This window comes from Electrona antarctica, assembly GCF_951216825.1.
Source record: "Electrona antarctica genome assembly, chromosome: 11".
NCBI lineage: Eukaryota > Metazoa > Chordata > Actinopteri > Myctophiformes > Myctophidae > Electrona > Electrona antarctica.
In genome coordinates, this window is record NC_136792.1 from 24,169,741 (window position 1) to 24,195,670 (window position 25,930).

The 25,930-nt window shown below is 45.5% G+C and overlaps 1 protein-coding gene across 1 annotated transcript in view; it reads right to left on the reverse strand.

Moving 5' to 3' along the window:
- Positions 1-25,930, reverse strand: part of gab2 (GRB2-associated binding protein 2) — a 99,417-nt gene continuing 73,487 nt past the window's right edge. The window contains exons 3-12 of the mRNA XM_079513578.1: positions 21,356-21,593; positions 16,878-17,061; positions 16,153-16,298; positions 15,474-15,778; positions 11,582-11,679; positions 10,497-10,785; positions 9,786-9,876; positions 6,851-6,953; positions 6,436-6,558; positions 1-5,075 (exon numbers count right to left, since the gene is read on the reverse strand). Coding sequence (XP_079369704.1) covers positions 4,932-5,075; positions 6,436-6,558; positions 6,851-6,953; positions 9,786-9,876; positions 10,497-10,785; positions 11,582-11,679; positions 15,474-15,778; positions 16,153-16,298; positions 16,878-17,061; positions 21,356-21,593 — 1,721 coding nt within the window. The 3' untranslated portion in view covers positions 1-4,931. The remainder of the gene's footprint in view (positions 5,076-6,435; positions 6,559-6,850; positions 6,954-9,785; positions 9,877-10,496; positions 10,786-11,581; positions 11,680-15,473; positions 15,779-16,152; positions 16,299-16,877; positions 17,062-21,355; positions 21,594-25,930) is intronic.

The following is a 25,930-nucleotide window of genomic DNA, read 5'->3' on the forward strand; positions in this document are numbered from 1 at the left end:
TGGTTGCATTTCTTGATTTATTCTATGTCCACAGTTTAAGTCATATAACATGATAATACAGGAATAACAGTTATTGTCATCTTGTGTATTCCAAATGTAGGCCTACTGTACCACACTACCATCACAGTGGCATTGTTTGGCATATTACTTCACAAAAATCAAGACACTTTGAATACATTAAATGTTAGTAGAGAGACATTTTCCTTTTTTTTGTCTTCTTTTTTTGGTACACTTATCATTTGCTAAACATACAATAAATTAATAAATTAACACACAAGCAATCTACAAATGCTTTACAGCAGTAGCAATAACAGTGGTTTTAAAAAAAAAAAAAAGGAAAAAAAAAAGCTAGCTCTACTAGCACAGAATGTCAGCTGAGTGGAGCAGGATTTCGTCTGTCGGGTGGAAACCTCACATGTCAAACTGTTTCTTTTCAGGATCCAAGCTCAATACGTGTCACTTCGCTCCACGTTTCAAGCTTGCAGATCAGTTACTTTTTATGTGACGCTGTAGCATGATCAAGTAGGGCTTTCATTTATGAAAAAACACAAACAATTTAGAATATGGAGATCGGAGGTTTCTGCCCAACAACGACGATTTATACTTTGTCCTATGACAACATCATTTTTGCTGAAAATAGGTGATCTACAATCTCACGAATCGCGCCCATGCGACGCGTTGTGAGCTCGTTAGAGACCGGCTATTTTCGGCTTGTGACGTGGTCGCATGATGGAGTATAAATTAAGCGTGACAGTCCGACAGTAGAGCCGAGTGGTGTAGGCCTCTCCTGCTCAGTAGAGCCGAGTGGTGTAGGTAAAACCTTGGACCAAGAGCTGTCGGAGATTTATTTTATCAATCCTGATATTTTTGGATATCTGAGTCTTGTGGCCAGTTCCTCAAATACGGTAGTTTTTGGAATTTCCGTGTTCCGTGCCTGTACTCCTCCATAAAATGTACACATACAAAATATAAAGTGCTTTACCCTAAAGCCACAGATGTTAATAATAATAATAATTAACCATGCTGTAATATTTCTGTATTGCTTAATAAAGTAGTGTTTTAATCCCGTCTGTGCCTGAATGCCATTGTATGTCCTTGTTCCCTTCAAGTAAAATACCACCAGCTCTCACCTGCCACAATTTCCGGCAAAGACAGATATACAGCTCAATGGCAAAGACCGATTAAAACACTTTACTTATTAAACAATACAGCTTACAGAATATTATGGAGCACAGGGCCCGTATGGTCAGGATTTTTTATTTGTACATTTATGGAGAAGCACGGGCATTACGGAAATATTTGGGGAAGTGATCAGAAATAAACAAATGTCAGAATCCAATAAAAGATACATCTCCGTCAGTCTTGGCCCAAGGCTAGTGGTGTGTAGGCGTCTCCTGCTCAGTTAGCTTGTGACCGTTTCTTTTTTCTTTTTTACATTTCTACAACTCACTAAATCTACCACAACACGGAACGTACACAGCTCTTCCATCGACAATAAATTACAACTCCTTGTTTCACTTACGTTTTCAGAGAGTGACAAGAGAGAGACGGGCCTTTTTTCAGTCTTTTCTTTGCCTTTGTTGACCACTTGAACCCCATATGGTTGAGTCCCTCAGGGCACTTTATCTAGTGTCTTTTGTTATTGTGGGGAAAGCTTTCCCCACAATACGGATGCTGCCCCCCCTCCCTCTTCTTTTGTGGTGTCTGAGGTCCTCACTCTGCTCTGTCCTATGTCCTCTATACTTCAAGGGTTATGCAAAGAACCAATAATATGTACAGTGTTATGAATTTTATAAATTTAGATACGTTGTGAGATTGGAGAGCATGTCAGTTATGATTTGAGCACTCGTAAAATGGGATCTACGCACGTGTACATTATAATTTGAGACTGCAATCCACATACATACATACAAACACACAAAGAAAAAAAGTCTTCCAACAGTCTTCCAACAGTTGCACAAAAACACACTTGCAGATGGCATTTTACGAGTGCTCAAATAAAATCGACAAATTCTGCAATTTTGCAAAATACAGTATCTACTACCGTCACACCCTTTAAAAAAACAACATAAGTACAGGCATTAAAAACAAGGAAACTCCAAACACAATTTGGGGAAGTGACCACAATTGATAGTGATAACGCAAAATGTCAGAATCGATAAAATAAATCCTTTCCTTCTTGACATGACCTTGCTGGAGCCAGGACAGAGCAGGATGACGGACATGAAAGACAGCCAATGAGTCACAGTTCAAAGCTAGAAGGAAGGGAGGAAGGGCCTTTGCCAGTGTTTAAATTCGCCTGCCAGCCGTTTTGAAAGCACAGATCATAAAAGTCCAATTCTGGATTTATTTCACTTTTTTTGTTTTGTTTTCTTTTTCAAACAAAAATAATACACACCGCAACAAACTTAGCTTAACTTTAGCTCGACAACAGCCGTCTTTTTTCTTTTAATCAATGATCGTTTGCTTGCCCTTATCAGTAAAAAAATAACGGTAAAAAGAATACAAAAGCAGTAAAAATGGTACAAAAAGCATTAAGATTTTGGATCTTAATCAAAGCATTAATAATACCATCTTTAGTACTGCATGGCCACATGAGTCAGTGGTTCCAGACCACAGTGAAATACTGGACTTCATTTTTGGACGACAAACAAAACAAAAATCAATATGATCTCATATTGAACACAATATGGCTGTTCTTACCCGTCGCAAGTAACATTGTGAATAATCTGTCCCGAGGAATACGCCCTGTATGAGATTTCAAAACGAGGAATGAAAATATAAGGCAATTTTTAAGGAGAAAGACACGTTTAAGAAATCACACAACATTCTTTTTTTTTTAACTATTTTGTTGGCAAATCTTTGTGGCAACCACAATACTTCACTTTGTAGTGCAGTGGTTCCCAATCGTTTTAGCTAAAGATGCCAAAAGATACATTTGGTCTCTCCCTGAAACCCACTAGAGTTACCCACTTAAGCCCTATCTCCAAGATAGTGAAAATGTCTGATTACAAGATCACACATCGTGTGAGCTTGTAGATCTTATCCGTTTTCACTATATGCATGGCATTTTTCCCATTATTTAGGGTAAAAGTGAGATATTTAATTCAGAGAGACAGGCCATTTTTCCATATATATATATATATATATATATATATATACAAATGACCCACTGTTTGGGAAACCACTGTTGTAGTGCACTATTTTCTGTCTCAAACCAGTGCCTCAATTTGCCTCAACAGTAGGCCTCCAGCTATATGGTGCTGGAAATAGGTCATTCTATTAATATGCCCGTCGAAGTCATCGTTCAACAGAAGTGGCTGTAGTGCATGGCATATTAAACACCCTTATCAATAAATCAATGAAAAGCACGACTTTGGTACGTATGGTCATTTTTCTGCAAATTGTGCAATACATAAATATACCAGACCCCTTTTCTGCTGAGCCTCCAAAGGCAGAAAGGGAGAACGAGAGAGAGAGAGAGAGAGAGAGAGAGAGAGAGAGAGAGAGAGAGAGCGAGAGAGAGAGATAAAAGAGGATATCTGAATCCATTGGCTATTATACTTCCTACATTTTGGGTGAGTTACCTTCATCTCCTCCACAATGAAATGTATCAGAGCTAAACAAAGAAAACAGCTGACCACCGATGCCCAAATGAAAAGGAACAGCTTTCTTCTTGTCCATCTGGTTCCTTACACCGTACGTCTGGGAGTTACTGTGGCTTTGACCTTTGCAATGAATTAACTGGCCTGCAATTCAAGGAAGGACAGTTTCTGATTTTTTTTATATATATCACACTCTTCCTTTGTCATTTGAAGTTATCATTAGGGGTTCTGACATGGGTCTTTTTTTCTTTCTTATGGCTGTTTTTTCTTTTCCCCCCTCCTACCGGACATGCACTGCTAAACTGAAACGATTGCCTGCAGCAGAAAAATAATCTCTTCACTGGTTCTGCAACTCTCAGCACAAATGCTGTCTCTGTTCCCAAATGAAACTGTGTCTTGGCATTCCTGAGACCAAGTAATCGTACTCGCATGTATTAGTATGGTTATCGACTGGTTACACTGTATGTGGCGTTAGTTTTTCTTTTCATTTTGTTAATGGCAGCAATTTGGTAAATAACCTGCAAGATGCACAAAAGCACCAGGCTGTTTGCGGAGGTGATCGCAGGGTCTTGTGGGGGTGTTGGAGGATGGGGGATGGATGGCCAGAGAGAGGGTTAAGTGAAGGACATTGCGTTTTTCTTTTGCAGAATACAGATTGCACTTAACAGTCGGGATAATATTCTTCGATATACGACATCAGCTGTCACGCAATCTGGAGAGCTTTGGCAGGATGCGTAGTTTCATGGCCTGATATTAGCAACACGCCACGGAGACACTGTCACAGAGCAGTGGCGTATAGGATACAGTAGATTATGTCTTTTCTTTGTCCCCCAACATCGTCTGTACTCCTTCACAACCACAACAAGTGTTCCTTACGTAACAGAGACCAGGATGTGACATTGGACGTACATGGAATAAGATCGGACGTGGCTTGTCTGTTCATGCGTGCGTGTGTGTGCGTGTGTGTGTGTGTGCTTGTATTACTATACATGTGAGGGCAAAATGTCCCCAAAAGTATAGCAGACTTAGAGAAATAGAAATTGTATAGACAGTTTTTCTGGTCCTCACAAGAAAAAAATAGGATTAGACATTTAGGGGTTATAGAGTTAAGGCTTGGGGTTGAAGCCAATGTATGATTAGTCAGTCGCATGCCAGTGTCGTGCACCGAAAATAGACAATGAAGCTTGTAGATCGTCTACTTTTGCATTCATTACATCACCATCCTAAAATGCTGATGCCCTCACAAGTACAGTAATACACTGTGCACGCGCGTGCGTGCGTGTGTGCGCGTGCATGCGTGTGTGTGTGTGTACATCCACGTCAGTGTCAGGATTTGACTCCCTTGGCGGGCTCGGTGGACTGCCTCACGTCGGTCCACTCCTGCATGGTGTTCTGCAGGGCCTGCGTCTTCTCCTTGTCCACCTGCACATAGTCCACCTTCTCATCCGACGTCACTGAGGATGTGGAGGGCTGGCGAGACACATACAGAGCAGAGGTGGAAGGTAACTAAGTGCATTTACTTAAAGGTCCACTTCACCACTTTTCAACCCATCTTCATATAATTGGTCCTCACTACTTTTTTTCTACTCAGTCTGTGTCTCATAGGAGGGCTGTGGGCAGTTCAGAAACCCGTCCACCAGTGACATCATCGTTAGGCAGATTTTCTTTTCAACACAAAAATAAACATTTAGATTTGTATTATCGTGAGGACGATGGCTTCCATTTTCGCATTTCAACTTTTCAGGAATAGAAAGCCTGCAGTTTCTATTAGCTTGGATTCCCCATCGATGATGTCGCTGATGGACGGGATTCTGAACTGCTTTTTGTGAGGGTACCTACCCTAGGGGACACGGGGAGAACATGCAAACACCACACAGAAAGGACCTTTCGCCAACCCCGCGGCCGCGGGTATGGGCACTGATGACATGGAGGAGGAAACACGCCGCCAGCACCCACAGCGTCCCGAGCGGGAATCAAACCCAGGACCTTCTAGCTGTGAGGCGACAGGCCGACAGCACTACCAACTGTGCCACCGTGCCCCCGGAAGTGGTCCTTTAAGTGCAATTTTGAGGATTTTGTACTTTATTTGAGTATTTCCAATTTCCAATACTTTTAATTCTACGCCGAAACATCTCAGATCGAAATATTGTACTTTTACTTCACTTTTACTGCTCATTTTATATTCAATAAATATATATTCCATCCATTCATGAGTTGTCCTGACTGAACTATATGAAGAATAAAATAGGCCATAACTGGTTAATCATACTAATCGATGCAGTTGATTATAACATTGATTCTTCAGTTAGTTCATTGACATAAATGATAAAACAACATCGCAATCATTTGATTACCTTAATCGAAAAAGTAATCATCAGATTAAATAAATAAAATAATCACTAATTGCAGCCATAATCCTCATGTGTTTACGCGTGTGTGTGTGTGTGTGTGTGTGCGCACGCAAGTGTGCATGTGTGTGTGTGTGTGTGTGTGTGCGTGAGACCACAGTACGTCTAACGGATTCCAAGGTTAAATTCTGATGACAATCAATACCCCGCCCCCCCTTCCTCCATGCAGAAACATGTGACGCATAAACATGTCTGGTCACTGCAGTGGTTGAAAATGGACCACAATGCACTGCTGTGTCAAGGTGATGTTTGGACAAAATCTGTAGGAGTACTGGCAAAAAATAAATGTTTTTGACTGACGGACGGACGGACAGACAGGGTGCAAAACAAACCGGCCTGACGGAGACAATAAGAGAACACTGAGCCACAGTTGAGGCCTTTACATGGCACATACATCAATATATGACGAGTGGTGTGTTTACTTTTCGGTGTGGACTGGGAGAGCCAGGCTGGAAGTCCAGAGCCAGATAATCCACGTTGCCACATTTCCTTGGAGCAGGACTGTTGGTGCCACTCACCACTGGAGAGGTAGACGCTGGGTTTTGCTAATCACAAGAGCGGATTACACTTTACAGAGTGACGTACAATAAGAACCTCCTTATTCTAACTTTGAGTGTTTTCTCATAAATTTGATCATACTACAGCATCACAAAAAAGTTTCAAAGGTAGCAGATCTACAAGCTCGAAACGTTTTGAGCTTGTAGACCTGCTACTTTTGAAAAGTAACAGTTTGACATAATGTGAGGTTTCCACCCGACAGAGAGAATGTAAACTTTCAACAAGTAGATAATCACAATATGGTGATCCCCGATGATCTACCTGCATGGAGCTACTCACCATAGCCACATAGTTCTCCTCGCTGTCTGCAGAGTCGGTGCTGGTGATGCTTTGTGTGGAGATGGGCCGACAGTGCTGCGACGACATAGAGTTCATAGTAGGCCTGGAGGACGGAAATAAGCAGAAGTGGGGCCGTGAATAGCGTTGGAAGAAGTACTCAAATTTGATTACTTTTTTTTACACATTGACTGCCAGCATTGTTTCAGTCTGTGTCAATTCCAGTTGCCAGAGGTATTTTCAGGGTCAGGGTTATTTTGTAACTGCGACCAGCTACGCTTTACTTATGAGTTATGAATAAAGCTCATTTTGATCACTCATTTTCAACATTGAACTATGTCATTAACTAATTCGCTGCAGACATCGTCTTTTGACACCTTTACCTACTTGGGCCCTCGTCGCCGAGATCGTCTTTGGACGTCTGTTTACATTGATCACGCTTCACAACTCTGTTCTGCACGCACTCGTAACACTCTAGTTGCCGTGCGATGAAAAAAAACTGAAGTGAAAAGTCCACTGGCTTATGCAGTCTATGGGAACGGATTTGTTAGAATCCATTTATCTCGAATCCTTTTTACAGGCTGTTACTGTACGTGCCACGTAGAGTAGGGTTGCTCTGTATTCCTCCCCTGTCTCTCCTTCCCTCCACTTTGTCATCCCCTGCAGGTTTGAAGTCCCCAGTCACCTCATCTGTCAATCAGCCTGTTACCTGACTCCACCCTCATCCAATCACCACCACCTGCTGTCTATAAAAGGCTCAGTTCCACCTGAGCTCACTCTCTCAACCAGTTCATTTGTTTGTTGTCCTGTCCCTGCATCATTTCATTTCTCATGTCTCCTTTTGTGTCCCAGAGCAAACCTTATGTTTTTAGTTTACTATGTTAACTCTGTAGTATATGCCCTGCCTTGGGACAGTTAAGACAGAGGCCTCTATACGTCGGTAGAACCTTGTTAAGCACACTAGGTAAGGGGTGTTTGCCACCACATTTTGAACTAAGTTTTGATTAGGGTAGTTAGGTAGGCAGGCTTTTGGTTTACTGATTACTAGTTAGTTAGTTAGTCTGTCTTTTGTTATTTTGGCAACACCCGTGTCCCTTGGTAGTGGCTTAGCTGTTTATGCATTAATGTGTGCTTGTGCACACCTGCAAATACCTAACATTTTGAGTAAAGAGAACACCTTGCACTTTTCTCACTCTAAAACTGTGTGGTCTCCATTTATTTGCACCATATGCTCAACAACCTGGTAAACTATCTTTATGTTGCAAACCTATTCCCTAGACCCAAAAGGGTTTCGTAACAAGGCTGAAAAACAAGTTTGATTTGCAGCTCACAATTAAAGCGTTCGTGATCGTGGTTACAAATCGTTACGATCGTGGGTGTTATTTCCACAAAACAACTCAAAGGTAACAATGACACATTGAATGTTGAAAATGTGGTATTCCCCTTTAACTAAATCTGCGAAATAGAATGGATAGAAGGGTTTTAAGATTTTGGCTACCGTTGATGTTAACGAGGGTGAACATATTTACTGACGGACGGATGGACCACTTCTGGTTTATCTCCTAGCAACGGAGACGCTGATAGACGGAGCTTGAGCTTGTTGATCTGCTACTTTTGCTATTTTTTAATCCTGAAAAGTAACAGTTTTGGACATACTGTATAGTATGGACAGCAAGGTTATGTACAGTAGCAATTGTGACAGGGCCTGTATGGACGATGATGATAACCTATAAGAGGGGACTCACATGGGTCTGGTCCAGGACATGGTGACAGGGCCTGTATGGACGATGATGATAACCTATAAGAGGGGCCGATAGGGGACTCACATGGGTCTGGTCCAGGACATGGACCTATAAGAGGGGCCGATAGGGGACTCACATGGGTCTGGTCCAGGACATGATAACCTATAAGAGGGGCCGATAGGGGACTCACATGGGTCTGGTCCAGGACATGATAACCTATAAGAGGGGCCGATAGGGGACACTCATGGGTCTGGTCCAGGACATGATAACCTATAAGAGGGGCCGATAGGGGACTCACATGGGTTGATAACCTATAAGAGGGGCCGATAGGGGACTCACATGGGTTGATAACCTATAAGAGGGGCCGATAGGGGACTCACATGGGTCTGGTCCAGGACATGGTGATGATAACCTATAAGAGGGGCCGATAGGGGACTCACATGGGTCTGGTCCAGGACATGGTGACAGGGCCTGTATGGAGGATGATGATAACCTATAAGAGGGGCCGATAGGGGACTCACATGGGTCTGGTCCAGGACATGAACCTATAAGAGGGGCCGATAGGGGACTCACATGGGTCTGGTCCAGGACATGGTGACCTATAAGAGGGGCCGATAGGGGACTCACATGGGTCTGGTCCAGGACATGAACCTATAAGAGGGGCCGATAGGGGACTCACATGGGTCTGGTCCAGGACATGGTAACCTATAAGAGGGGCCGATAGGGGACTCACATGGGTCTGGTCCAGGACATGAACCTATAAGAGGGGCCGATAGGGGACTCACATGGGTCTGGTCCAGGACATGAACCTATAAGAGGGGCCGATAGGGGACTCACATGGGTCTGGTCCAGGACATGGTAACCTATAAGAGGGGCCGATAGGGGACTCACATGGGTCTGGTCCAGGACATGAACCTATAAGAGGGGCCGATAGGGGACTCACATGGGTCTGGTCCAGGACATGAACCTATAAGAGGGGCCGATAGGGGACTCACATGGGTCTGGTCCAGGACATGGTAACCTATAAGAGGGGCCGATAGGGGACTCACATGGGTCTGGTCCTATAAGAGGGGCCGATAGGGGACTCACATGGGTCTGGTCCTATAAGAGGGGCCGATAGGGGACTCACATGGGTCTGGTCCAGGACATGGTGACAGGGCTCTTTAGCCTATAAGAGGGGCCGATAGGGGACTCACATGGGTCTGGTCCAGGACATGGTGACAGGGCTCTTGAATGGCAGCTCGTCAATGATGCCGTTGTTCCTCAAATCCAGAGGTGTTGGCTTTGCTGGGGGAAAACACAAGACACACTGCAGTGTCAATACCATGCATTGTCCTCTCCTCTCCGAGGACACAGACAGACACCATAGTGGACCAATTAGTTGAGGACATAAACAGTGAACACACTCGCATTATCTTTTACATTTTAGGCATATAACCACATGAACCCCAAACAAAATAAAAATAAATCTGTAAAGTAACTAAAGCGGTCAGGTACAGTAATTGAAGTGGCGTTAAAAAAAAGTATTATATTATCAAGAAGTATCATGTAAACAAAAATAGCACCAGGCAGATATGACAAACTAATTTCACCCACTTTTTTACTTATAAAACTGTGATATGACAATAAAGTTGATTCTGATTCTGACAAACAATTTAAATACAAAGAAAGCACCAACAATAATCAAAATAAATAATGTACAAGCTTTTTCAAGCTTTCATGCAGCCAAATGAAACAATTACATGGAAGTAACAATTTAAATCTCACAAATCGACTGAGAATTTTAATCCATGGGATTATGCAAAAACAATATTGAGATTATCTCAAATAATCGCCATCGGGGCGATTATGTCAAAATTGTGACGTGTCCTGCCCTGCCCTGCCCTGCCTGACCAGGCCACACTCACACTTCCTGTTTGGTTTGAGGTTGCGGTTGATGGGCGGCGGGGTGACGTCGCTGAGGCGTGCGGGCCGGTGGCACATGGAGGCCGTGCTGCTCTTGCGGGCCGGCAGTGTGGCAGAGAAGCCCGGGAAGTCGAAGTGGTGCGGCCCGGGGCTCATGGGGATGTACAGGTTCTTGGGGCTGTCCGCCTGCAGGGCGGCGCTGGCACTGAGCGGAGACGAGCCGGGGTTCATGGGAACGTAGTTGTCCTCCGAGTTGCCGCTGTCAGAACGGGTCAGAGGAGCCTTGGTCCTCTGGGTGGAGACAAGAGAGCAGGGTGTGCAACAGTTCATTCAACTCATCCATTATTAAAAACAAATCACACCCGTGTGAACTGAGTGGTGCAACTACACATTTATTGTTATAGTTACAGTTACTGTATAATATCTGTGATGTCAGTGACGTCACATACTAACCATAGCAACCATGCTCGTTTTTTTGGTTGCTAACCATAACAACCGTGCTCGTTTTTTTGGTATGAACAAACACGGGTACACGGGTACAAAGCCAGTTGTTGGAGTGGTTTGCACCACTCAATAATAATTAAAATATTATTATTTTTCTTTTTCCATACTCATTTTATACTTTCAAAAAGTTTCAATAGTAGTGAACATAGCAGATCTACAACCTCACAATGCGGTGGCATGCCTGAAGAAGGTCGGATGGACCGAAACGTTGCATTATTAAAAAGACAATACTCAAATACACAGTGTGCGGGTGTATTCTATTCCTTTCATTGATGTCCACTGGCCTACGCACCTGTGCATACGCCTGATTGCTAGGTGTGCAAACGTTTTTTCCTAATGTTGGCTATTCAAAAATAGCAGATGTACAAGCTCATCACTTCATGCCGCACTGCGAGCTTGTACATCTGCTATTTAAAAAAAAAAAAATTATAAAGAAGTTTGAGAACAAGAGATTTAGAATGCATTTGTAGAATCGGCCTCATGTCTTAATGGGTTAATAATATACCAATAAAAAGGAAGGGTTTTTGACATGCAAGGTTTCCACCCGACAACATGGATATGATAAACTGTAAGTGCTACTGACCAGGTAAGAGCTGAAGCCATCGTTGACAGACTCCACAGACTGCCCTGCGTTGTTGAAATAGATGGGACGCTGATGGCTGTTGGTCTCAAAGGACGAGCCTGGATGCAAACACAATACATTCATTCAATCAAAAGCCGTCAATCCAAAAAAACTAAGAAAATCAAAAAGAAAAATGCTATACAAATAAAAACTAAAACATAAATGTGCAGTAAGTGATTCCTTTTTTGATTCCTAAAATAAGTGTTAAAATAGCTCTATATTCTGACAGAAATAATTGCAGAGTGTTTGTTCAGTAAGAGTCTCTCCAGCTCCAGTAAACAGAGAATACATGGAATCATCATCGTTATTCTAAAACGTGGAACCTTGCATCCGAGAGGACAATATGCACACCTCTTCACACAGCTACAGTAGCCAATGGCATTGGCCACCGACTGGTGACTGCAATTCCACCTCTTATGTTGAACTCCTCAGATTTATCGATGCAATGTGTGTGTTCTTTGATCCTTTGTTTTCACTGACGTTACGTTTTCGTGCATCAGAACCTCAGACACATTGGGGCTGATCAATGCTCAGCCTCAGCTTGCCCACTGTGAGCTTCTCACTTGGGGGTCAAAGTTGACAATAATTGCAGGGTGTTAGGTGCGTTATAATAACCCTTTCATATGGATCCTAGTATCTTACCATCCACTGTCCACATGCTGTTTAAAGGGTTTAGAGACACGGTTTCATGTACAGTTTTGTGACAGTTTCCTTACAACGATTAACTTTTAGCTGTTGTCCTATGAAAGCTGTTTTAAGCTGAAAACTTTTTTAACTGACAGGGCAAGTTTAGTTTATGTGGCAAAGGGAGGACTAAATCTCCCTTGTGCTGCATGGAGCACAGAACTAGCGTGAATGGTCTGTCTCAGTGTGGCCAGTGTGTGGTCAGTGTGTGGCCAGTGCCACACACGCAGACGTGTGCATCCGAAAACGTTTACCTACCAATTATTAATTTTACCTAAATATTCTCTAACTGCATTGTGACTGTGCTTTACTGAAATATATACTTAGAAAACATGAATTTAAGTGAGACACATTGGTCTTACTAACAGACTAACTATTGGGTCAGAGGTTACTTCCAGTCTCAATGGAAAAGTTCTAACTGCACTCGCATGTAAATATGCACCATCACACTTTCAGATGCTGTTTTTCTCCCAGTGTGGAGGAAGAATGATTAGAATTTTTATTGTGATCTCTCACCCTTGAAATATATAATCCTTGGTAATTCAAAACACCACCTCCTGTCATAAGAACGCAGGGAGCGCTCATGATCACGGCAGCAGAGCCCATAGAGTATTAAAAGGATAGAGACTGAACCGGAGCGATAGCCCCGCCCCCCACTATTCATTTCAGTGGAAGTTGCTCAGTGGCGTTTTGAAGCACCCGGAAGAACACTCTACTTCTGCATTTTTTCGATTTGGACAACAAAATTTGGTGGTGCAAACGAACGCTCAATGTTAAAGCCCAGATGCACGGGGTTTCCCCTTCATAACTCCACGGGTCCGCCTGCAGTCCCCGCTCTTACCACTAGGGCCGAGCGCCTCACTGGGGGCTTGGCAGAGCCTGTTTGTACACGCGCAGCTGCAGCCCATCAAGCCTAATTTATGCTCTGTCCCGCGAAGGTGTCGCGTGCGCAGATAACGGCTGAGACTAGCAGACCTCTAAGCTCACAACAGTCGCATCTGCGACGCGATGCGAGCTTGTATATCAGGCTGTTCTGTGCAATATGGTTACGCAATTAAGTATAAATGTCTCCCTAGGGTGTGCCTGTCGTGGGACCAGTCTCAATGTTTGTAAACAAACAATTGGTCTATAGAACCACAGACAGACAGCAATTATTTTGGATGGATGGATGGAAGTGTAAAACGAAATTTCCTTGATGGTATCAATGCAATGCAAAAGATGTATAATGCAAAATGCAAATGTCTTAGTAGCAGCATACAGTAGGTAACTGGTACCAATAATACAAAAATCACACCCGTGTGAAGTGAGGGGCGCTAATATATTAAAGTCTAACTTATGTTGATTAGGTGATGTAATGGTGATGTAAAACAAACGGTGCCAACACAAACATTAAGCCAATAACAATAAAGAGACAATAACATTTTCTCTTCAGTGTCAATGCGTTTACTAAACAAACTTTGAACTAAAGACAAACATTAAACCTGTGTATAGGAGGGGCTAGCGCCCCTCAAAAACAGTAGGAAAAGTCAGTGTATGTACAGTGAGGAGTTCATTTGTCTAGTGAGGGGATAGGAGGGGAAAACTATCACTCTGGAGTAGCCCTGGTTCAGTGCGTTAGTGAGTTAGCCTCGTGGTTGAAACGCGCCGCCACCATGATGCAGGACATGGTGCAGGACATACATATATATTATCCAATTCTGATTCCAAGTTATCCAACCAGGGTTTACATTAGCATTGAGGGGACAGCCCTCAGAGCCTAAGCGGTCCGAGGTAGTGTGGCTACTAGTGCTACCTCGGCCATGATCTGCATTGTTGTGGTGACAGCTTGCTGTTGCCAGATTGGGTGCTTTTTCCCCGCTACATATTAAGGCCTGTTTACGGTGTGTTTTAGTTGGGTTTTCGCCTGAAAGGCTCTATGGAAATCTGCAACATTCTTGAACTAAGTTATACTCTGAGAGAGTGTCGTTCACAAACACCAGAATGAACACGTTCACAATAATGTTCATCAAGCGGAAATACAGTACATTCAGTTCACGTTTGTCCCCAAAATATGAATGAGTTCATTGAACGCGTTCAGGCACAACACTGCCTGCCTATTTAGCATTGAGCCCCCAGAAAAAAGAACAGCTCTACAAGCTTGCAGATCTGCTATTTTCACAATTTTTGCATCTTTGTTTTTTTGGCCAATGTTTGACCAGTTTTTATAGTATAGTTTGTTGATTACTTTGATGCAGTAATGTGTCTCTCTCTCTCTCTCTCTCTCTCTCTCTCTCTCTCTCTCTCTCTCTCTCTCTCTCTCTCTCTCTCTCTCTCTCTCTCTCTCTCTCTCTCTCTCTCTCTCTCTCTCTCTCTCTCTCTCTCTCTCTCTCTCTCTCTCTCTCTCTCTCTCTCTCTCTCTCTCTCTCTCTCTCTCTCTCTCTCTCTCTCTCACAATCATGTGGGGCCCCCCTGGGGGTCCCAACCCACAAGTTGAGAGCCACTGGCCTAGAGTACGGGGATGGGGTGGCTCTGTCACAGTGCTGACACCAAAGAGACCCTGCATTGTGAGTGGAGCTCTATTCTTCCCCCTCCTTTTTCTATCTCTCTCTTCCTCCTTTTCCCCTCCCTTTCCCTCACTGCCTATCAGCCTGGAACGAGGCATTCTGGAGCGGGCCGCGTGGCTTGAATTTCATTAGCAGGACGTTGGAGGCAGGCAGAACACACTGGCCCTCTCTTTGTCTCTGTGAGAGAGAGAGAATACAAAAGAGGAAGTGCCTACTCAATGCAGTACTCATATTAAAAGGAAAATAAATATCACTGCATTCGATATTCAAGTTTTGTGACAGACGTGGCCCAACGTGACAGGTTGAGAGCCTGTAAGATCGGCTATTTTCAGCAAAAACAAAAAGAGTGAAAAGAGAAAAAAACACTAGCATAAAGCCCTGAGGTACTCCTTCGGTCAACCATATTAGGGGTTTAAATGGTTAAAGGAGTTCACTCCCAAATATATAAAAAGATGTTTTGTTTTTTGTCACATTCCTGAGCAAGAATGTGACCAAAAACAAACAAAAAAAACCCATCTCTGTGAATTCAAGGCTTCATGGGGTGTACAATTGATAGAAAATAAGTCATTTTTGGGCGGTGAACTACTCCTTTTAAGTGTCAAAAGCTGTCTGCTGTGACACGTTACCTCTGTGCAGCCTGATGTTCTCCACGGCGGGAAGCGTGTTCCGGCGAGGAATCACCGACGTAGCGTGTGTGGTGGCGGTCACCTCTCCGTTGTGGCCGCTGCCCGCCGACTGAGGGCTCCCCCACTGGCCCTGGTCCGAGCCTCCCTGGCTGGGCTTGGGGGGCCGGGGAGGCGGTGTGGACGTGGTGGAATCGGCGGCGGCCGGGGGCAGAGCGTTGTGGTTCTTGTCGAACGTGCGGGGGATCTGGTAGAAGGAGCCGGGCGTCGTGGGGAGGTCGTAGTTATCCGTGGGCCGCTCGGTCACGCTACAGGAATCAGAAAGAAATGTAGGCTTTGTAAACAAAAACCTGGAAAAATGCAGAGCTATGACAGATCACTTAAATATACAAAGACAATGACTGATAAAAAAAAAAGTATATATATGCCCCAGAAGAACAACATGAATTTAATAATTTGGTACTTTAAAAATAAAGTTTCAAAAATAGCGAAAATGGCATATCTACAAGCTCACTACAAGCTCACTTGTGCAGTTTGCGGATACGTCTATTTTCGCTTATTTCTCAGTAGATTCATTCATAGGAACGAATGGAAAGAATTCCGTTTCCGAGGATTATGCAAAAACAATAATTGCGATTATCTCAAATAGTGATTGCGTAATAATAACTCTGCCGATGCCTACCGCTCGGTGCCAGCGTGCTGTGCCAGGGTGTTGCAGGGCGTCTTGAAGGTGTACACCTCCTCGTTCTCCAGGTCGGCCAGGTCGCCCAAGCCTCCGCCCGCGGGTCCCTCAGAGCTGTAGCCCCGCGGCAGCACGTAGCACGCCTCCTACAATTCACAATAGGCATTTACTTAGGAGGGGAAAGGAACTGGTCGGAATAACGTGTTCCTTCCACGTGCTACGTCCGGCCGGGGAAACTCCCCCCTGTCAGGTGAAAAGAAGCAGCTTGGACTCCTCATGCATAGAAGGAAGCATGAGGTCAGTCCGCTGCCCCCCCAGGTTGGCAGAGGAAGTGTAGCGCCCAGGATTACATTAGATAATTGACACTGGGTGAAAAAATGGGTTCTGGTAGCCAGAACCCACTCTACACAATGTCAGCGACACACACCTATGGTAACATCATTCTACAGGCCACAGGTTTCTGCGTTACACCTTTTATTTCACCTGTGCCGCTAGAGCTCGACCAGCCAAAGACCCAGGTAGGATGGGAAAATTACGTTTTTTTTTTCTTAGTTATTATTATTTCAAAACATTTTCAATTCCCAAAAAAGCAAGATTTTTCATGAATTCAAAGCAAATTGCAATTTCAAGAAGAAATTCCATAGATCAGAAAACAAATTGTCTAATTTCTCTTTTTGAGTCTCAAGCTTAAAATGTTTGGGAACCACTGGTGTAGCATACTGTACCTCGTCGGCGTGCACAGGGAGGTGCTGCTGGTGCTTGCCGGGCTTGGGCAGGCTGTAGAAGCCGTGCAGCTGGCCGCCCATGCCGTTCAGGCAGTGGGAGAAGCCGTGCGAGAGCTTCTGCACCGCCGAGTCGCTGCTCATGAACAGGTTGCTGCTCCGTGTGGCCTGGGAGAAGCTGGCACTCCTGTCGCGCACCACACGCACACGCACACACACACACACACACACACACACACACACACACACACACACACACACTTTTCAAAGAATGTTAACTAATCTTCTTAAAGAAGATTCTGAAATGTCAAACCCTGTATATCCACTCATTTTGGGCCAAAACAACAAAATGTCTTGAAGGATACATTTTGGTCTGATCTATGATGGACCAATCATCATGATTGGTACTTCATAGATCAGACAGGGCTTGACATTAACCTTTTGAGGCACTTGTCCTTTGGACAAGTACATTTTCCATTCGGTTGTCCGGACGCAAAAGTCACTTGTCCGGAGCAGGGGTCATCAACATGCAGGCTTGTGATGGACATTTTCCTCAAACAAAATGTTTGCCACGGACATACAAAATGAGTGGTCAATAATATTACCATAAATACAAAATGCATGCTAGTCCAGTAGACACGATGAAGAAAAGCACACTGCTCTTAAAGCTGTGTTTTTAACTCAATTTCCGCCGGGATTAATTCAAGAATGATTACTATATGCCAGGATATCATTATCGGCCCGTTTTCCCGCGGGAGCCCGGGAAAAGGTCGGCAAATTCCCGGGAATTAAAATGAGCCAAATCCAGGAAAAATATTAAACCCTACTTCACACAGGTGTGATTTTTCTAGTTCATTTAATCACCAATTAATATTTCCTGTTTATTCTGTATCCTGTATGCTGCCTCATGAGTTGTGACTGGATGAAATCATTATCCTGACCTGAAGATGTATTTTCAGTGTGTATAGCTGGAGAGACAGGGAGACTCAGACACCTGTTACTGAATGATTACTGTCAGGATATAGAGCTATTTAACACGAATTAAGCAAGGAAATCACTTACAGTGCCTTTTCCATAGCTGACCACTAGGGGTCATTGCCGCACTTCCAGTTGGGGCTAGATGATTTACTAATGCTGTTGGGGAATGGGGATAATCCCACAGCACTAGAGCACCTTCATATAAAAGCATATCCAGGTTATTGCTGTCCTTGTGATTAAAACACGCTGACACGTTAGCACACTCACAGAGTGAAATAGAGAGAGGGGGGGGAGAAAGATGGCATGCATATTGACAGGGCAAATGCACTATTACGTTCCCACAGTTTCCCGAGCCATGGGTTAGGCACCCTTGGGACATGGCTCATTTATTCTAGCTGCTTTGTAGGACTTGACCTTCAGTGCCAAGTGCAGCGACTGGACATTTCTGGCCAGCAAGGCCCTCTCTCTCTCTCTCTCTCTCTCCCTCTCCCTCTCCCTCTCCCTCTCCCTCTCCCTCTCCCTCTCCCTCTCTCTCTCTCCCTCTCCCTCTCTCTCTCTCTCTCTCTCTCTCTCTCCCCCTCTCTCCCTCTCCCTCTCCCTCTCCCTCTCTCCCTCTCTCCCCCCCCTCCCCCCTCCCCCCCTCTCCCTCTCCCCCCCCGGACCTACTACAGGACAAAGATGGGATGTGTCTTTGAAGACAGGGCTACAAATCATCATTACTCGGGGGGTGTTATGGGTCATGACCCATAACAATGTGTCCGTGGCCCACGAATGGGTCCGGCCGACTGTTAGGGAAACAGTGCTGTAAATAACATGATAGTTTCTCTCCCAGTAACTCTGTCTCTTCCGTGTTGGACGGCCAGCAGCGGCTCTGTTAGAGACGGTCTGGATGGAATAGAAGCATTAATCAATAACTCAGCTCATCTTTCTGCTTGCCGTCACCATGGTTTCGCAGGGACCCCTTTACAATCATTAACCCACAAACTGTACCGTTGGAATGGCATTCCCCTCTCACCCCCATACCCTGTCACCTGACACTCCCCGGTTAATTGTCAGATTAGCTCTGTTATGTACAGGAGTCATTCTCAAACATTGTCACCTGAAGGACACCCAAATAAATTGATAATATACAGTATTTTGGCCACAAACCATCCATTTGAAAATATGTCAATTATTCCTTTTAGCTGAATAATATATAGCGCATTTATCCAAAGCACAACGGAAAGCCTCGTTAGTGGCCACAAGCTTGGCTGGAGTCACTCAATAGACTGCGTGTGGAAAAGGGGAGGGTGCAGAGCACTGATGAAAGTCGGAAACTACACAACAGAAGACAGCTGCGAATCGGTGCAGACAATGTCTCACCTGCTGGAATGTGCCCATGGCCCCCAGACCCCCGGTGCAGTCCAGGAAACCTGGCAGAACCTACAGCTGTGGCCTGTGCACGATATTGCCAGAATGACATCTGAGATTGCTACGGACTCGAAGAATAAGAAGATCACATTCACCATGCAAGGCTCCGACAACCTGCTCAAGGACACTAACTCAGCGGCTCTTCCTAAGTTAGTGTACTTGAGCAGGTTCTCGGTTTGGAACCGGGAACCTTCTGTTTGCCTTCCGTTAGTTCTTTTTTGTTTTTCCCCCCAAAGTGGCCATTCTACATCCTGAGCCACTGCCCTCCCAATAAAGCTGTCCCTAAGTGTTTAACCTGTTCCTCGTTTTGCCGGGGACCTCATGGAACCCCCCGAAGGACTCCTGGGGGTTCCCGGACCCCCACTTTGACAACCAGCGGCGAACGCAGGCATAAACATCTATGCACAATGTACTGTACTATATGAGGTCTGATCTCCTGCCTTTATCACATTGGGGGGATGAATTCATGTGTGCATTATGTAGTCCAGTAGGTTATGGATGCAACAAAACAAGAGACAAAATACTGTGAAAATACATTTGTGACCTTGTAGAATGTATTTTCACAGTATTTTGTCTTTTTTTTGTGCCTTGTTTTTGAGCCATTTTCACTAGTTTTACACGACACTGAACACTGATGGCCTCCTCACGTATTGCGGGCTCAGGGGTAGAGTGGCTGGATGGTAACCGCAAGGTTGCCTGTTCGAACCTGGGCTCCCCCAGAGTTAGTGTCGAAGTGTCCTTGAGCAAGACACTGAACCCCAAATTGCTCCCGATGTGCTGGCTAGTGCCTTGCATGGTTTCTCCCGCCATCGGTGTATGAATGTGTGTGTGAATGGGTGAATTGATGCACAATCTATGTAAAGCGCCTTGGATAAAGGCGCTATATAAATGCACCATTTTATTTTACCATTTTTAGAAGGACAATATCAGTCACCAGATAAAAGGACAGGTGTTTTCGATGAATCTATCATCGTGTTAGAACTTAGTTACAATGGGTTTGTATAGGAAGGGGTCAGGGCAGCTAAAATTAATATCAAATATCTAAATACTGATTCGAGCGACTTAAAAACTGTCTGGGGTGTTCCCATAAGACTGAGTAGATGATACAATGACCAAAAGTTTTTTTAAAGTGAAATATCCCTTTAAGTACAGTACTTACTTTACACCACTGCCACTGAGCTACGTATATATGACAGTGTGCGACACCGTCGCTTCATCTAAGTATAAATCAGGCTTCACTTCCCTCGGAAACGGTGGTCCTAAACCCCCTTGAGGGGGGCTTCTACGTCCAGGAAGAGCCATGGGCCTGTACGTTGACCCACATTATGGGATGGCCAGGAAACGGACACAGGATGCCCTGGGGGTGGGGGTGGGGGTGGTCGTAACCATCAGTGTTCGATATGCTGGGGGGATGCAGGGGGTCCCCCCCGCCCCTTGTCATTCATTTTTAGTGGTTGATGGCAGTTTTGTCCCCGTTTCTGCATCATTCTGACTCAGGGGTTGACACTATAAGGTCTCAGAGGAGCTTGCCCATCAGGCAAGTACAGGTCATGTTCAACTGCAACTGCTAGTTGTAAAAAAGTCATCATGTTTTTCATGAACAGGCTAGCCTATAGTATTTAATGAAGATGGAATGCGCTTGCCTGTCGGGCAACTTGAAAGCAAAGGTTTTATTTACTTAGTTGCCACAGGCAGTGGAATAATACATTTAAAAATAATAAACAATGAAATAGTCTGTCAACCATTAGTGTCAACCCCTGAGTGACTGAATGCATTTCCTTTTGGGAAATGATGACTGTCTTATGTGTTTGATATATATTTTTGATAATATCACAACAATTTAATTTAAGAAAATAGATAGCTACTGTAGATGTACATCCCACATGATGCTAGTAGGGACTTACCCCCAATCCAACCCTTGACGCTGAGTGCCAAGCAGGGAAGCATTGGCTCCGCGGAGAAATTTCTTTTTCTTTTTTACACGAAACGTTTGAGAACCACTGGTACATAGCGAATTAATTGATTAAGAATATTGTTTTGTTCTGTTTTAAACAAAACAAACCCAACCACACCCTGGCCGTGCTCCTCCTTACCGTGAGCTCTCAGTCTTGCGGCTCATGCACTGGTGCAGTAGAAGGTAGTCCTGGGGCGCGCTGTTGGACAGCGTGGAGTGTCGCGTGGCGGGAACGTCGAAGGTGAAGAGGACGGGCTGGCTGGAGTGGATGGGCGCAGAGGGCTTGTTGCGTTCGCCGCCCGTCAGAGGGGCTCCGGACGAGGAGCCTGTGACATCTGAGCCCAGGAGAGAGCGAGGCAAATGGGACGACCGGCCATCTGGAGACAGAAGGGGACAAAGTGTGTTAGTCCCACGTTAACCTTCTAATGTTTCTTTTCAAAGTGCAGAAAGTGCAGTGACAAAGTGCAGAAACAGAATGTCTTGCATGAAGCTCGTGTCTAGGCTAGTGGTTCTCAAATGGCACCCCTGAATTACATTGTTACTTTATACAGTTTATAGCACCTTATAAATGGTGCATTTATATAGCACCTTTATAGCACCAAGGCGCTTTACATAGATTGTACATTACATTCACCCATTCACACACACACATTCATACACCGATGGCGGCGGAAACCATGCAAGGCACCAACCAGCACATCAGGAGCAATTAGGGGTTCAGTGTCTTGCTCAAGGACACTTCGAAAACAGGGTTCGAACTGGCAACCTTGCGGTTACCATCCGGCAACTCTACCCCTGAGCCACCGCCGCCCCTTAATATGTCATATTAACGGTACGTAAATATGTAAATCTTTCCCCCTAAGATACAGAAAACTTGAAATTGGCAGTTTCCATTAGAACATTTTGAAAATAATGGTTATACTTGTCATTTAACCACTTAAAACCCAGCATCCCTGTTCTAGGAGGAACGTTCACCAGAAATAGCCTTTGGTGAACAGACTTGGTGTACTGTAGACTGAAAAAGAGTACAGTGCAAGTGACATTCATATATCCCATGGACTTGCGTCAAGGCACCCACTTTGAGCAACCCTAATTCTCTTTGTGTGATTCCGATTGAGAGAAAAACATTGATCGGGCCTGTTACATGCTGCAAAATGCTCCTTTTTTAAGCTCCTTCAAGGAAACCTATAAGCCCCCGAAGCGATGTTCTAAACGTTATGGTGATCGATGGAGTCAAAGGGTGACCAGATCCATGGGAGCCTCATAAAGATTCCCATCCATAGGTGTTATGGCGTTTAGTAGCTCATAGCGTATTGCCCTCTAGGCTTAATCAATAGACAAGGAGGAGCAGGAATCTCTCTCCAGGGGGAGGCCCACAAAAACATCACTGGATTTTGTATTTTTGGGGGGTTTACATTTTCATACAGAGAAATAGGCAACGTCCACTATGCATTGGACAATAGCGAGGCACGCCGAAGGAAGAAAACTAATAAAACGTGAATTAAACTACAATAGTGTCAGGGGAAACTTCCTCTTATCTCCATATTCTAACTTGTGTGTTAGAATATACTACTTGATCATACTACACTTGATCATACCTTTGATGATCTTGATGACAAGATCATCAAAAGTAAAAGATTGACAGTACAAGCACGAAGTGACATGTTTTAAACTTGGAGATCTGCTCATTTTCATTTGAATCCTGAAAAGTAACAGTTTTGGACATTATGTGGTTTCCACCCGACAGAGACAATAAGTCTCTATGTTTGCATTTCCGGACCGTTCACACAAAGACATAACAACATAACAATTACTACAAAGATATCATTAACAAAGATCTTTCTAACTGAAGTTGATGGCAGGGTCCACGCCACAACTATAACAAAGACAATGGTGAACGATTATAATTACAGTTATTATTGTTATTGTTATAGTGCCTGGCGTGAATGGCCCTCCAACCAATTGTTAGTGCAAATATGAAATAGTTACATATTGTATGTGTAATAATATGAATCATCATAGTCACAAATCCTTCTGTGTTTTGTGCTGGAGGCAGAGATTAAGCCCCATTTTACAGTTCGCCTATTCGAACATAGCAGGTTTACAAGCTCACAGGTTTGTAGCTTTTGTTGTTTTTGTTGGTTGTGAGTGAGCGATCGGTAAATAAGTACATTTTAATGCAAGTAGTGAATTTTTTCAGGGACATTTTTCTCTGTCGGGTGGAAAGCTCATATGTCCGAAACTGTTACTTTTCAGGATTCAAATTCAAAATGAGCAAAAGCAGCAGATCGGAAAGCTCAAAACAAGTCGTGAGGATCTGCTACTTTTGATGCTTTTTGTGTGACGCTGCTGTAGTATGAACAAATATGGCGTTAAAAAGAAAGAAAAAAAAAACACAATAAAGTGAAAAACAACTTAATCTTTCGCTGGAACTGCTGTGAACTGTCGGGCCTCACCGCATGCTGCAAAGTGTTTTTAGTTTCATGCGAGCACTCGCGCCAAAAGTCAAAAATAACATCCATATTCCCGACCTCCTCCTGTCAGAGGTGTGTGTGCGTCAGTCAGCTGTGTGTGCATGCATGTGTATGTGTGTGCAGGTGTGCATGTGTGTGTGTGTGTGTGTGTGTATGCGTGCATGTATGGCTGGCTGCTGAAGTGCAGTTGCCTGAATGAGGTCACATCCCTGCCTGAGGGGGAAGGGGACTGTGTGTGTGTGCGTGCGTGTGTGTGTGCGTGCAGGCGGTGGGGTCTCCGGTGGCGGTGTTGAGTGGTCATCGGCAACAAGGACAGGAACCCCCCTCCACCCCACACCCCCAGGACCCCCAGGACCACAGCAACAAGGACAGGGACCCTGCCTCCACCCCACACCCCCATCACCCATAGGACCACAGCCACAAGGTCAGGGACCCCCCTCCACCCCACACCCCCAGGACCACAGCCACAAGATCAGGGACCCCCCTCCACCCCACACCCCCATCACCCATAGGACCACAGCCACAAGGTCAGGGACCCCCCCTCCACCCCACACCCCCAACACCCATAGGACCACAGCCACAAGGTCAGGGACCCCCCCCTCCACCCCACACCCCCATAGGACCACAGCCACAAGGTCAGGGACCCCCCTCCACCCCACACCCCCATCACCCATAGGACCACAGCCACAAGGTCAGGGACCCCCCTCCACCCCACACCCCCATCACCCATAGGACCACAGCAACAAGGTCAGGGACCCCCCCTCCACCCCACACCCCCATAGGACCACAGCCACAAGGTCAGGGACCCCCCTCCACCCCACACCCCCAGGACCACAGCAACAAGGTCAGGGACCCCCCCTCCACCCCACACCCCCATCACCCATAGGACCACAGCCACAAGGTCAGGGACCCCCCTCCACCCCACACCCCCATCACCCCCAGGACCACAGCAACAAGGTCAGGGACCCCCCCTTCCACCCCCAGGACCACAGCAACAAGGACAGGGACCCCCCTCCACCCCCAACACCCATAGGACCACAGCCACAAGGGCAGGGACCCCCCTCCACCCCACACCCCCAACACCCATAGGACCACGGCCACAAGGTCAGGGACCCCCCTCCACCCCACACCCCCAACACCCATAGAACCACAGCCAAAAGGTCAAGGACCCCCCTCCACCCCACACCCCCAGGACCACAGCCACAAGGTCAGGTACCCCCCCTCCACCCCACACCCCCAGGACCACAGCCACAAGGTCAGGGACCCCCCCTCCACCCCACAACCCCAACACCCATAGGACCACAGCAACAAGGTCAGGGACCCCCCCTCCACCCCACACCCCAAACACCCATAGGACCACAGCCACAAGGTCAGGGACCCCCCCTGCACCCCACACCCCCATCACCCATAGGACCACAGCAACAAGGTCAGGGACCCCCCTCCACCCCACACCCCCATCACCCATAGGACCACAGCCACAAGGTCAGGGACCCCCCCTCCACCCCACACCCCCATCACCCATAGGACCACAGCAACAAGGTCAGGGACCCCCCCTCCACCCCACACCCCCATAGGACCACAGCAACAAGGTCAGGGACCCCCCTCCACCCCACACCCCCATCACCCATAGGACCACAGCCACAAGGTCAGGGACCCCCCTCCACCCCACACCCCCATCACCCATAGGACCACAGCCACAAGGTCAGGGACCCCCCTCCACCCCACACCCCCATCACCCATAGGACCACAGCCACAAGGTCAGGGACCCCCCTCCACCCCACACCCCCAACACCCATAGGACCACAGCCACAAGGTCAGGGACCCCCCTCCACCCAACACCCCCATCACCCCATCCTCAATTACACCATTGTTCCTCCTGGGGCGCTCGCTGTCTCTGGGCTGGTTTGCAGTGTATGTGGACAAAGTACTCAACCCGTGTACTCGACTCAAAGTATAGATACTCCTGGTCAAAGATTACTTCACAACAACAAGCTAAAATTTGTACTCGAGGTCAAGTACTGGAGTACTTTGCTTTAAATAAGACTAATGTATTCAAAAGTACAAATTGCTAAGTTTAAAATGAATGAATATTGAAATTTTGAATAATAAAAGAAAAATCCAGAGGGTTAAAAAGAAATATATATAGCCTACCAATCATTTTGAAACCACTACAATATAGTTACCTTGTAGATAGCTAGTTAGTTTCTATTTGAACTACATTTGCTAATAGGGACTGCCCA